General features: G+C 45.4%; 1 protein-coding gene across 2 annotated transcripts in view; it reads left to right on the forward strand.

The window, feature by feature from the left end:
• The window catches only part of SPOCK2 (SPARC (osteonectin), cwcv and kazal like domains proteoglycan 2), a 50872-nt gene that overhangs the window by 26146 nt on the left and 10725 nt on the right, over window positions 1-14001 (forward strand). For both annotated transcript variants that reach the window (XM_039547502.1, XM_039547503.1), the window contains 5 exons: window positions 2840-2885; window positions 7334-7448; window positions 11609-11723; window positions 12834-12948; window positions 13876-13995. In XM_039547502.1, coding sequence (XP_039403436.1) covers window positions 2840-2885; window positions 7334-7448; window positions 11609-11723; window positions 12834-12948; window positions 13876-13995 — 511 coding nt within the window. The remainder of the gene's footprint in view (window positions 1-2839; window positions 2886-7333; window positions 7449-11608; window positions 11724-12833; window positions 12949-13875; window positions 13996-14001) is intronic.

Raw genomic sequence — 14001 nt, forward strand, 5'->3', positions numbered from 1 at the left:
AAGAAAAGAGACCTGCAAGGAGAAACCCATTCAAGGGCTGACATTACAAATGAGATGCATACCCGTACTCTCTTCCAGGGCCTGGATTCATTTACTGTTAAACCCTCCTTTCCCTCACATTTTTGTTTGTATTCTCTGCATTTGATTCTGTGTAAATAACATATTAGAGGCCGGGGTAATCAACTACTTTTTGTCAAGGTCCACGTTTCTTGGTCAAGGTATAGTCAAGGTCCAGGCTCCAGGGAAAATAATACAAAAATAACAACAATAATGATAATAAATAAAAAGATTTTTGCAGTCTGTTCAAAAGCAGCTGGGGAGCTGGATTTGGCCCATGGTCAACCTATTGACTACCCTGTTACAGGAGAACAGCTCCAGTGGTTGTGGGGGGGCTGTTAATTGTTGGTAACTTTCCAAATCTGGAGACTCTCAACAAACAAGGGAAGGATTGAGAGGTTTAACCTTTGAACAGCAGGGGGAGGAAGTGTGGATAGAGCAGGGGACTGCATGTCAGGATAAGGGGCACCACAATACGGGGGATAGAGAGGGGCAAAGCCTCTCCAGTCCTGACACATTAGGTAGAATGTTGTCCCCCAGCTGGTAGTACTGCTGAGGCCTCAGAGGTAGTGCGGTACTGAGCCAGCGGGTCTTTGCCCCCCTGCCCACAGAGACTGGCAGCGGCGTAGGAACTTGGGCTGCTACTGCTGCCAGCAGTCAGGAATGGCACTGCCTCTCTGGCAGGGCCGGCTTTAGGAAGTGCGGGGCCCGATCTGAATACCTGGCGGCGGTCCGGGTCTTCGGCAGCACTTTGGTGGCACTTTGGTGGCAGGTCCTTCGCTCGCTCCGGGTCTTTCACGACACTGAAGGACCTGCCGCCGAAATGCCGCCTAAGAGCTGGAGCGAGTGAAGGACCCGCCACCGGGTGAGTAAAAATTAAAAAGGCACCTAAGTTAGGCACTCTTCTTTAGGGCACGGGGCCCAATTCGGGGGAATCAGCCTAAAGCCAGCCCTGCTCTCTGGGGCTCCCCATACACTACCTGTGTGGGAGAGGGATACCAAGGAGCTGGCTCTAAGGGTGCTGGTCCCAGGAAGGGTGGTGGTGGCCTGGACAACAGCGTTGCCACTGTCAGGCCTTTTTTTACTGTGCAGCCTATGCAGGCCCCACCAGGAGCCTGAACTCTGCCAGAACCTCCTAATAATGCCTGAAGTGGTGCGAGGCAGGGCCGTGCTGGCTCAGTCCCTGGTGTCTGGCCAGAGTGAAGGGCAAGTCAGGCCACCAGAAGGCACTGGTGCTGATTAGGGGGTTGGCACAGAAAAGCATCCATCCTGCCCAGCAATTTAACTTTGAGGCTCAGGATCAAATCTGGTAAGGCCCGTCCCCACCCTCCCTCTTGAGACCCCAGGCAGTGCCCCTGGTCAGGACTCCTGGGGGTTCTATTCCTAGATCTTCTGACTTGCTGTGTGTCACTAGGCAAGTTACTTGATCTCTCTGCACCTCAGCTTCAAACCCCCACCCCCCACACAAAACATGAACTTTAGACCCATTGGGTCTGGTATTATTCCTTTTAATTTTCTTATTTTTATTGCACATCTGACTTTTATCCTTTATTCTCCATTTCCTTACTTTAATAGTAGTGTTGCTTTTCCCTGGAAATCTGTGGAAAGATTCTATTGCACATTTGCTTGGTGTGGACAAAGGCCACTGTCATGGATGGGCTGGGGAGCATGGAGAAGCAGTGAGGGACCTCAAGTGCTGAGCCTTCACAAATGATCAGTCACTTTTCAGGATGAGGGAGTCAGAGACAAAGGACTTGTGTTTTTTCTTCCCAAGAATTGTAACTTGTCCAGCACCTTAAGAAACGGGATAGGATCCAGCCAAGCAGCAGGCTGACATTCTAACAGCTATGCCAGCATCTGAAATGCAGATAACTTTTCCTGCCACTTCCAAGCCATGACCTGATGGCCCTTGACAGTGCAATGATGCTGGGGCAGCAAGCAATGTATTACTATGAGTGTATGAAGGTCCCTGCACGAAGGAGGTTTGGACACTAAGTCCCTGACATTCTAAACTGTAGACTCCCCCTGTTGAATATGTTTGTGTAAATGCACGAGGTGAATTGGGAAAATGCAGATACCCTGCAGGTCTTCACAGATGCCTTGGAGACTGTTAACCCCAGTTTGAGGTTAGGGCATCAGACTGCTTCTTCCTCCCATGTGCTGGAGCAAGATTTGCACCTCTCCGCAGTGAGGGCAAGGATTTATGTTCTTCAGTTTTCCTATTTGTGGGGTTTGCCATTAAATGAACACACCAACGGCCAAGGCACGTACAATCCTGGAATTAGATTTAGCAGCTGGAATTTGGTGTGAGGGCACAAGCATGCACATCCTGCCATCCCTCTGCATTGCCCATCTGCGCAATTCTGTGAGCAGGCTGGATACTGGAATGTATGCAAATCTCACTCCTGAGCAGTGGATCTGCAGAGCTCTGTGTGTGTGAGGGAAACAAGGTTTTGTATGTTACAGGTCAGGAATGTTAGAGAGAGTGAGAGTGTGTGTGTGTGAGAGAGAAAGGCCTAGTTCTCTCTTTCCAAGAGGACCAAATTCCCCTCACCAGCAACGCAGAACACAAAGAATGAACCAACACAATATGAATCTTTGCATTGTCTTTGTAACCATATGTGTGGCCCTCTGCTAGAGTCCCAGCTATGAGGAAGGCATCATTGTTACATCCCCGGGCCAGTGTTACCTCTAAACATTGATCAGGCTCGTCGTTCTGAGCATTTGGATTTTGATATTTGGCATGTTCTGTTGACTAAGCTGTTCTCTCTTCCTTCACTAGGATGACTATATCAAGAGCTGGGAAGATAATCAGCCAGTTGATGAAGGTAACTTTGTTTCTTGGTTGTGCTCATTTATTAAGGAGCTGCTGACTTTTCCTTGAAAGGTCCTTATAGAAAGTCCTGTGGCTCTGAACTGAAGCCCTTTCTGAGACATGTTCTGCACCAATTACTTGATTCTTGTGTGGAAACAGAACTTTTGTACCCCTGAGGAAACCCAGCAAGTGCGGCTGCCAATTCAGCTCTTCCCTCTGAGCCCCAGCAGCCAGTGAAGGGACAATGGACGTGTCCTCTGTTGGATGAGATTTAAACTGAGGTCTTGACCACTGTGGTCATTAAAGATCTCATTCCACTTTAGTGTAAGAGTCCATGTCCTGGCTAAATTCCAGCTTGAGTAAATTCCGCCTGCATTTTCCCTGCAGATTCAGCATGTTACAGTATTTTTCACTTAGATGCTGAAGGTTTGGGTAGGGATGCTGCATGCTGCTGCAGTTGTGATCCAGCCCTGTGTTTACTATACTTCAGTGTAGAGTTAAATGATCTCCCTTGGCAACTTTTGTAAAGACACTATATAAATGCTAGGCGTTGTTGTTTTGTTTTCATCTGCTCCTGTTGCTGATTCTCCAGTTGAAGTCAGGCTCCTTATTTTGACTCCACAATGAATTGCTCTGGAAACAGGTTAGAGTTGTGAAGTCATGGACGATTCTTGTTTCAGGTTTAGGGGGAATGTACTTGAAGAAGCAATGACCCTATCTTTATGAAGCTATCACTGATCATACAAATGAATGAAGAAACCCACTCAGGAAACATGACAAGTAGGCTAAACTGAATCAGAATAGGATGTATTTCAGGATTTGCTATGAGGCATCCACTGCCCTTTAAATAAATCATGATATTCTTTGAGTGTTGATCCTCCTGTCCCCCACCCCTCTGCACAGTTTTACTGCACTCCTAACAGGTAATAATAAAAAAAAAGGTAATAATTGGAGACATACCAATCTCCTAGAACTGGAAGGGACCTTGAAAGGTCATCGAGTCCAGCCCCCTGCCTTCACTAGCAGGACCAATTTTCCCCCAGACCCGTAAGTGGCCTCCTCAAGGATTGAACTCACAACCCTGGGTTTAGCAGGCCAATGCTCAAACCACTGAGCTATCCCTCCCCCATAAAGGTACCTGAATGTTGTTCCCATTTGGGCATGATCCCTGTATTGGCTGCAGGATACTGGCCCATCCTGCTAGAGGTGTACTGTTGCCCCATTGCTGCGCCTAATGCTGGATTTCCCTTCAGCCAGGGTTGAGTCTGCTGTGTTCTATTATGCAACACCATCTACACTCACTTGTGAAGGGCTGTGAAACACCAGGCATCTGTTGGTGTCAGGAGCAGTTTGATAACAGCTCTAGATAGCAGCCAGTGCTGCCTGCTGCAGCTGGTCATCTGTCCATGAGGAGATTCTCTAGGCAGTAGGAGATCGTGTTCACGGAGGGTTGGACAACATCTGAGACCCAGTATGTGAAGCGTTAAAAAAATCTTATGCTTGTTTCTTTGCAGTGCTTGAATTGGCCCCCAAAGTGCAGTGTTATCAGACTAGAGGGACAGAAGAAGCATGGCAGAAATTAGTTTTACCTCATTTATAGATTCATAGATTCCAAGGCCACTGCTGTGATCCTCACTTCCTGTATAACACAGGCCACAGAACTTCCCCAAAACAACTCCTAGAGCAGATCTTTTAGAAAAACATACATTGTTGATTTAAAAATTGCCAGTAATGGAGAATCCACCATGACCCTTGGTAAATTGTTCCAATGGTTAATTACCATCACTGTTAACAATGTACACCTTATTTCCAGTCTGAATTTGTCGAGCTTAAGCTTCCAGCCATTGTATCGTGTTACATGTTTCTCTGCTAGATTGAAGAGCCCGTGATCAAATATTTGTTCTCCATTTAGGTACTTATAGACTGTCATCAAGTCACCCCTTACCCGTCTCTTTGTTCAAATAAATAGAGCTCCTTGAGTCTGTCACTGTAAGACATGTTTTCTAATCCTTTAATCATTCTCATGGCTCCTTTCTGAACCCTCTCCAATTTATCAACATCCTTCTGGAATTGCGGGCACCTGAACTAGATATAATATTGCAACAGCACTAGCACAAGTGCCAAATACAGAGGTAAAATAACCTCTCCACTCCTATTCAATTTGGATGTTTAAAACTCTTGAATGCAAGTTATCTGGACCTGCTGATTTAAAAATGTTTAAATTTAGTAGCTGCTATTTAACATTCCCCTAAGATGCTAGTGGAATAGAAAGAGAGTTATCATCATTTCTGTCTCATCTGTTTTTTCCCAAATACAGAACAATAATATTTATTGAACACTTCTGCCTATCTGCATTATTATTGATAATTCTACCATTTCCATCTAGTAATTGACCACTGTTAAAATTATCTTTCTTCCTAATATACTTAAATAAACTTCTTATTCTCCTTAACTCTGCTGGCCATAGAGTTTGCCTTGTGTCCTTTTGCTTTCCTTATCAGTTTTCTACAACTAGCTTTTGATTTATATTTATTGATACCAAATTCCCCTTTTTTATATATTATTTTTTATTTTTTTTATAGCTGCCGTCTCTTCCCCTCTAAACCAAGTTGGTTTTTGAACCAATATGGCCTTCTTCCTTGATAGTGGATTTTTGGACATCTAGTAAAATATCCTTAACCAATTCCCAATGATCATTCACATTGTCTGATTAATTCTTTCCCCTGGCTGATTTGGTGCTTAATCATTTTCAGCTTTTGTAAAATTGGCCCCTTTAAAGCACGATATAATATATAATACTGGTCTGGACATTATTCTGTTTGCACATTATAAATGTGATCAAGTCACGATCACTTGTATCTAAGCCACCATTCATTTTTAGTTCTGTGATAAGGTCCTCTTTATCTGTGAAGACGAGATCTAATATAGAATTCCCCTGTGTTGGATGCAACACTTTTTGAGTTAGGAAATTGTCATCTGTAATATTTAAAAATACTAAGAATGTTTTAGTACTGTCAGCATGAGATCTCCAGCGTATGTCACTCAGTTGAAATCATGCAGATCTTTTTCCTACACATTATAGTTAGGTACATAAGGAGCTGGTCATTCCGTCCCCTACTAGATTTGTTTGGTCTGTAACAGACATCAACGAGTTTGTGGCTTTGTGCTTAGTTAGCTTTTATTGTGTTATCCATCACGTCCTGATTTGGAAAGGTCAGGCTCCTGGTCTTTAATCTGCCTGAGCATGGGGCTGCAGTGACTCAAGCTGAATCCCTCTGAGTGCTGCCCCAGCAATAAAGCAGCTCATCAGTGACTAATGCTGTTCTTGACAAGCTGACTTCTTGCTATTCTATAGATAGGACCCCAGTGAGCTGATATTTTTCGCAATTCAGAATGCGAGCAAATAAATACATGTTGTTTTGTTGACACTATCTCTCTATGCTGTTAGTTATACTTAGCACCTTCTAAATGTTAACTCACCCTAGGCACTGTACAAACACGGAACAAAAAGTGGGTCCCTGCCACAAAGAATTTACAATCCAAGTACAAGACAAGAAAGAACAGATAGATACAGACAGACAGTTGGGGGAATACAAGAAAACAATGAGATGGTATTGATCAGCATGATAGGCAGAGGTCTGAGAACAACTGCCTAACTATTGTCAAGGCTTTTGTCGTCATAGCAAAGGAGAGTTAAAGATGGATTTGAAGGAGGACACGAAAGTAATACAAAGATCATTTGGAGAGTCTGCGGTAGAGCAAGGTTTAAAACTAGGACGTTCATGGCTCCCAATCCTATGCTCAGACCACTTGACTACACTTTTCTTAAACTGCAGTACACGTTGTAGTCAGATAATACAGTGTTGCAGGAGCTACCCTTTTGAAAAAGGAGTGCAGGACAACCCTATGCTCTAGAACGTTCTCTGTTCTGGGGAAACAGGCTTTTTACAGAAGCCCATAAAATCTGTTTAACACAAAATCCTGTATAGACTGGGTTGAAATTTTACAAATTTTGATTTTGCAACAAAATGTTTCATTGACATTTCAGTGCATAAAACTGGACAAATTATTTTGCAAAAATTTCATTCTGCTTTTTGACCAGGCATAGAGCTGGTAGAAAAAAATCCAAATTCTGATTGGAAATATTTTTTTGAGAAATGTTCACGGTATTCCCATTTTTCACTGTACTCTAGTCTTTTCCCACTGCCAATAGTCAGCAACATATAACATCCAGATTCTAAGCCATGGCAAGTACCAGCTTTAAACTGGCTATTACAGATGTTCATCTCTTGTGTTGTGTGCCCTCCTAAAATGAATATTAAGACACAAGACCTACACTGAGGCAGTCCTCATTGAGACTCTCCTGCCTCATTCAGGGTGCATAGCAACCATAGCGGAGCTGGTAAGTGAGATTAGGGCTGTTTGGTATACTAGCTATTCACTTTCTTTTTCTGTCTTTAGCTTTGGACACAACCAAGGACCCCTGCCAGAAAGTGAAGTGTAGCCGGCACAAAGTTTGCATTGCCCAGGGCTACCAGAGGGCTATGTGTATTAGCCGCAAAAAGTTAGAGCACAGGTAAGAGAGGGTCTTGGGTCTGTGCAAGATTTCTGAAATGGGATTGTCCTTGTTACAATTTATTGCACTGGAGAATACAGAGGCATTCCCCCTCCTTCCCCTCAGTCTCTCTTCCACGGATTCCAGAAATGTCCATTAGGACCGGTGATATGCTTGCATATGGTGCCAATTCCTATGCTTTGGAAAAATAGTGACATGTGAACAATCTCACTTGGCAAACAATGCTATAAAGGGGTAAGGTCATAGTTAGGAGGTCATGCAGAGAGATGTACTCTAGTGATCATTTTTGGCAGGATCAAACGTGGACAGATGCTGCAAATGGTATTAGTCCATTAATTTAAAATCAGTTCTTGAATTCACTGCTCTTTATAATAATCTTCTTGACTCCTATGGGAGAACTTTTTCTTGTTTCCTAATTCTTACCAGTGTTCTTGTTTTTTTTTAATTCTGCTGCACCAACACACACTGTTTTATTATTCTGGGGTTGACTGTAAATGCAGAGCGGCTGGGAATGTTTTTTGATCTGTTTTGTTTGTTTTATAAGAAAAACGGATCAAAGCTTTTAAAAAATAAATAATCCTACGTCTATAACAAAGATACGTTGCAAACAGACTGAGAGGAAAAGAGAAAGTGGTATGGCCCAGTTTACCAGTGTTTTTAACAGTGCTAAACGCCAATAGGCCACATTATTGCTAAGCCAGGCATTAAATGGGAGTGATGGACAGGTGGTTGGATGCTGTTGCTATCCACATGGTCAGCTCTCAGTGGACACAGAAATCCAAGTCACATTCTTCTCACCTTTATTCCTGTGTGACAGGCAGACCCGGGGAGCCTGCACAATCTGGCATTAGGAAAGACTTTCTTAATCAACAGAGGGGAAACTTGGCCTGAATTTTTCTATCCACTTGAGGCCAGGTAGATTCTTACCTCAGGCAGCAGTACCAGGAACAGAGCAGGAATGCTTTAAGAGCACTGGGCTTTATTGGACAGGAAAGACTGAGGATCATTTTTGTTCTGAATCTCCCTGTATCCCACACTCTAAAGTTCCTGGCTGAGTCTTTTACAACTGGCAGTGTATTCTGGGTATGGCTGTTCTTGTTGCAGTTTTGGGTCCTGAGTGGTAAAGACAGAACCCTCTCTAGGGATGGGAACATGGAGTAGCAGGGACAAAACAACAATGCCAGTTGGAGGGACTTTGGCAGGCCATTAGGGTGTGGGAACATAGGCGAACCAGCCCTCCCCCTTTCTAGGAGGATGGAACTTGGAGGTAATTTGCTCTGAACCCCTCCTGTTTTCCTCAATGCCATGAATGGGATTGGGGCAGCTCCACAGACTGGTTGTTATAAATAAAGATGATCTTGGCACTTAGTGTCTTCAGAGGTGATCTCCCCTTCCCCCAAGATTTGATCTTAAGAACAATGAGTGCATGCCTGAAGGGCCCTGGGCGCCATAACAGAAATAGTTACCAACAGCACTCAAAGGCCTTGTCTACACTGGCGGCAGCATGTAGGGTATGTGTAGCTAAGTGCCACAGCGAAAAGCAGGCTGTGACCACACTATGATATGTAGCTACATTCCTCAGTGGAAGGCTCTGGCAGGAGGGAGGCAGTGGAGAAAGGCTCTGGCAGCAGGGATCTGCCAGAATCTTTCCCTGATGCCTCCACCCACCAGAGGCTTTTCCCGGTGGTGGGGAAAGGCTCTGTCATTGAGACACTACGCTGTTAAACATAGCAGTGTAGACAGGGAAGCATCACTTGTGCATGTAGTGAGCCAGGTAGGATATATACCCTATGGTTTTTGTGTGTTTTTACTCTCCTTGTTAAGCAGTGCCTTACCATTTACACTACTATTTATGTCTGTGCTAGGGGGTATGCAGTGTCTGTACTCTGCAGTAAGTATAGACATAGCCTAGTAAAATACGGGCATGTTTGTGCTATGTCTGGAAGATCCCCATACCCAGCAAAGCACATGAAGTGAAATAGAAACCCTACTCCTCCAAACTAAATAGAAAACAAAAAGGTGTTGGGCCTTGCCTGGAATAACGCTTCAGGCATAGGCGGGCAAGCAGGGAGCAAGAGAGTTCCCAGACTCACATGCCCTATTGTATTAATTGAAATGGAATATATGGGCCCAAAGGTGTTAACATAACCCAGTCACTGCCCAACATTAAATAGTTTTAAACAAGGTTTGGTACACAAAGACCTCAGCCTGATTGGTTCCATGGCAAAGAAACTGTTAAAAATTCTGTTAGCCTTTTATTAAAGACACAAAAAAGGAGAAACAGTTAAAACCTTTGGAATGTAAACATTAAGGCTTTCATTTTAGCAACATTCCTTGTTCCCTTTCTCTGTAGCTGAAGAGATTTTTAGAAGGAAAAACCTCTTGTTTGACAGTGTTTGGGCTTGTATGAAAGATGGTAATAACTGTCCTTTTTGGGAAAAGAGAAGTTAGTTAAGATGGTCTAGAGCTGTTGTTTCTGTAATTGTTACAGTCTGATCCTGTTTCCTAGAAGACAAAACAAACCAAACACAACACACACAAAAAGGGAGAGAAAAGACTAGCAAGGATAGAAAATGAAGTTTCTGTCACTGGTGTTGACTCTTGCTTGCAACGTCTCTGCTGCAGAAACACAGGCCCAGTACATGGTCTTATCAGCCAGTCTGAGACTTGGCAAATTTGTACCAGCATCGGGCTGTTCAGGGCATTACATTTAGCTGCCTCTTTCTGATCACAGGCTGACAGCAGTGTTGCAAAATGTACCCTGTTGGCCATCTAAGCCAGACTCTTACTGACAGAAGCAAAACGGAGAGGAATAGGGAAGACAAGAAATATGGTGGGGAAGGAAAAGAACATACATGGGTAGAAGATGACAAAGTCTAACATCCCAGGTGGTATTTGTAGTTCAGCTGAAGCCAGTGGAAGTGGCGATGTCCTCTGGGTCCCTCTGGTCAGGACAATTTTCAGGATTAGGATGAAGAAGGTCTGGGGTCCCAGGAGTTGGTGGGGCTGGCAGCCATGATGGTGAATCTCATTCCTTCCCCTCCTCTCTTCTTTCAGCCATCCAGCGTCACAGTAGCCAGTTTGACACCCCCTCTCCCAAAGTCTCTTTCTGAGGACCCCAAACAGGGAATGGTGGGCAGGATAGTCCATCCTCATCATTTTGTCCACCAATAGGCCTAGGGTGACCAGACAGCAAGTTTGAAAAATTGGGACAGGGGGGTAATAGGAGCCTATATAAGAAAAAGACCCCAAAATCAGGACTGTCTCTATAAAATCAAGACATCTGGTCACTCTAAATAGGCCTAATTTCCTGACTCCAATTTTAGTTCACTGATTTCCGGTCTTCTCCTCATTTACCAGTGATAATCTTAACACAGGCCTTGAGTGGTATCAATAAATCCTTTCCTGTTTAAATTAATGCAGTCTTTCCAGCTCCTTCTTACATCTTGTCTTAAACAATTTGATATAACTGGCCACTGTGACAATTTATGAACTTTCACTCACTTTTTACAGTTGAGCTTTCAATTAGGTAAAGTTGTAGGCCTCATTATCCCAACAGCCCACAATGGAGAAAGCCCTGCCTCACGTCGTACTTTGGGGTGGTGGTTTGTTCCAGTTCCAGCAGTCAGAACTGCATTAACGGGACACTGATTACCACCAGGCCCCTCAGGCAGACTGGCCCTGCCTGAGCCCATTGCCATCGCACCCTATAATGTTGGTGTCTCCCCCATTTGTTTTTCTGCGGCCTTTAAGAATCACCTTGTTCTCTCTGCTCTTGTACCAATTGTTCCCTGGGGACTGGAGAGCCACCTCCCACCTGCCTTCCCTTGCAGTCTTGACACCCAGGTAAGACAATCAACTCCAGTATCACTCGGGCTTCCATTCTAAATCTGTTACTCCAAAGGTCACTTCCATCCTTCCCTTTACAGCGACCTTCCTCCCTCCCCTCCCCCCAGTTTGACAGGCGGGTGAACAGCTGCCTGCAGGCCTGCAAAGTGAGAACAATTTACCACAGAATACTAAGAATAACGGATTTCTTTGGGGAACCAAGGAGCAGAAGCCTTGAGCAAGTTCTGTTGGGAAGCGAGGAGGTGTGGGTGAACCTACCTAGCACCTATCCATCTCTCTGTCTCTCTCTGTCCCCGCCCCCCCATGGATAGAATCAAGCAGCCTGCCCTGAAACACCATGGAAACAAAGAAAGCTTTTGCAAACCATGTCACATGACCCAGCTTGCATCTGTCTGCGGCTCTGATGGACACACTTACAGCTCTGTGGTGAGTGGGGCGGACAAGGCTCATATACTGATAAGGAGGGTGGGTGTCAAAGGGTTAGCTCTGGGGAGCTGCTGTGCTTCATGGCTTCCAGTGAAGAGCCAGCTATAGTATTGGTGTCCACAGCTGTATCTGCGACAGTTCCCTAGCCACGCTCCCTGGGCTTGGTGCTGAGGCACAGGAGGGACTGAGGAATTTGTCTCAGTTGTTAATGAGGGGAGTACCGGGAGGGGTGACGTGGGCTCATGCTGGGGACATGGTATCACTCGGTGCTGGATTCTGCACGGTGCTGTGGTGGTAACATTAGCAGCGGATATACTGTGCATTGAGTACAGTACACCAAAGCTTTACAGGGCAGCATGGCTCAGTAGTGAATCACAGCTCGTTTGGGAAAGCTGTGCTGACCTCGTCTTGTTGCCTGTGGATCTGGTAACTAGAAGATGGGAATCTGTATCAGTTAAGCCTTTATCCTCAGCTTTCAGAGCTGCCAGAAAAGTGCATGTGCTTCCTCACAGATTTCTAAGTGGGTATAGTCTATCCCCTCCTCTGCACCCTGATTTAGCAGGGCTGCAAGAAACGCACCTTACACGGGGAGCTCAGTACCAAGAGCCTGCAAGTTAGAGTGGGGATGAAATAACAGAAAGCAAGGTTGACTGGAATGATCTGGCTTATATGGTTCTTTATAGCCAATATTGCTGATTGGGTAGAAGGTGGTCCCTGCTGAGACCTCTTCTGCTCCTGGACTTGAGCTTGCTTGAAAAGGTTACACAAAAGTAGTTGCAAGATCAGTGGAATGGATTGACCCTATGCATGAGGTCTTGCTTTTTGGAAAGAGCCCTGGGGAGCGTGGAAACATGAAACTCAGAAGAGCACATTTCTGTTGGGCCCCTTCTTGGTTATGCATATTCTGGAGGTGGTGAGTCAACTCCCTGCTCTCACACCTGTAACCTGGTGGGGCTTTGCACTCAGCTGGGAACATGCTTGTTACCCAGGGGATTGATTGGAGTTTCTTTTGCCATCCAAGAATCAAACATGGTTTGGGTGGTGTGAGTTGCGGAGTACTCAGAGCGGGATCGTGCTTATTGCACTGACTCTTCCTGCTTCTTCTCTCAGTGCAAACTGGAGCAGCAAGCCTGCCTGACCAGCAAGCAGCTGGCAGTGAAGTGTGAGGGCCAGTGCCCCTGCCCGACCGAGCATGGCCCCACCTCAACCACAGATGTCAAACAAGGTAAGAGAGAGGCTGCTACCTAGTTTGTTTTATTCCCCGTGGATATAAAATAAATAAGGAAAGTGCATGTCCTGTGATGGGGAGGGGAGGACACAAATAATAATGCAGGTGGAGCTGTCTTGACTCTAAAGGCAGAGCCTGTAGTAGGGAGAGGGAGTATAACAGAGACAGAAGGGAGAGCAAGAAGTGAAGGCACAAAGCAGGGAGAAGGAGAAAAGAATGGAAATCAAAGGGGTGGCAAGAGAGAATGAGAGAGGAGAAAAGATGAGTGCACCAGGGACAGTACGGACAGGAGCCCAATGAGATGGACGATGTTGTAACAATAATTAAGTGCCAGCAGACACGTTCAGGCAGCATACTGTTTTCTGGAGAGAACTGTTTGGAAGAGACACCTCCTGGGGGCCTGTCTGAGAAGCCAGGAGATCAAAGAAGCTTAGTTGTAAGCAGCCCCAATAGAACTGGAGTTTGTTCATTAACTCTGCGTCAGAGTGATCTCTTATATGGCAGAAGATCTAGGCACAACAAAGCATAGAACAGCTGTGGAGGAAAGGAGCTAAGAGAGAGAAGTCATCCAAGGGCAGGCTGAGTGCCCAGCCCAGAAACCTGGGGAAGGCGTGAGGATGGTGGTGCCAGTGAAGATTGGGAGAGTGCTGGTTGTTGGGAGGGTCACTAGCTGGAGGAGTGCATTAGGGGAGATCTTTTGGGACTGCCTACCCATCTTTCTCCTTTTACTTCTCTCCACTATGACAACAGGCCTCCTCTATCACCATCCCCAGAAATGATGAGTACGTCTCTTTCCATGCTCCCGAAGCCACGTTTGTGCCCCATGCTGGGTGTAACTACCCTAGCTATCCAATCCTTTTCCATCTTCCCAAACCTTGCTGGCGGCTGGGATGCTTGTTTAATAGTTCGCCATTTAATTTCCAGAGACTTGTACCGGGCAGGACTTAGCAGACCTGGGAGACCGTCTGCGGGACTGGTTCCAGCTCCTACATGAGAACTCCAAGCAGAACAGTTCTGGAAACCCAGGGGCTAATCCAGTGAATGGTACGG

Source organism: Mauremys reevesii, linkage group 7, assembly GCF_016161935.1.
Source record: "Mauremys reevesii isolate NIE-2019 linkage group 7, ASM1616193v1, whole genome shotgun sequence".
In the NCBI taxonomy this organism is placed as follows: Eukaryota; Metazoa; Chordata; order Testudines; family Geoemydidae; genus Mauremys; species Mauremys reevesii.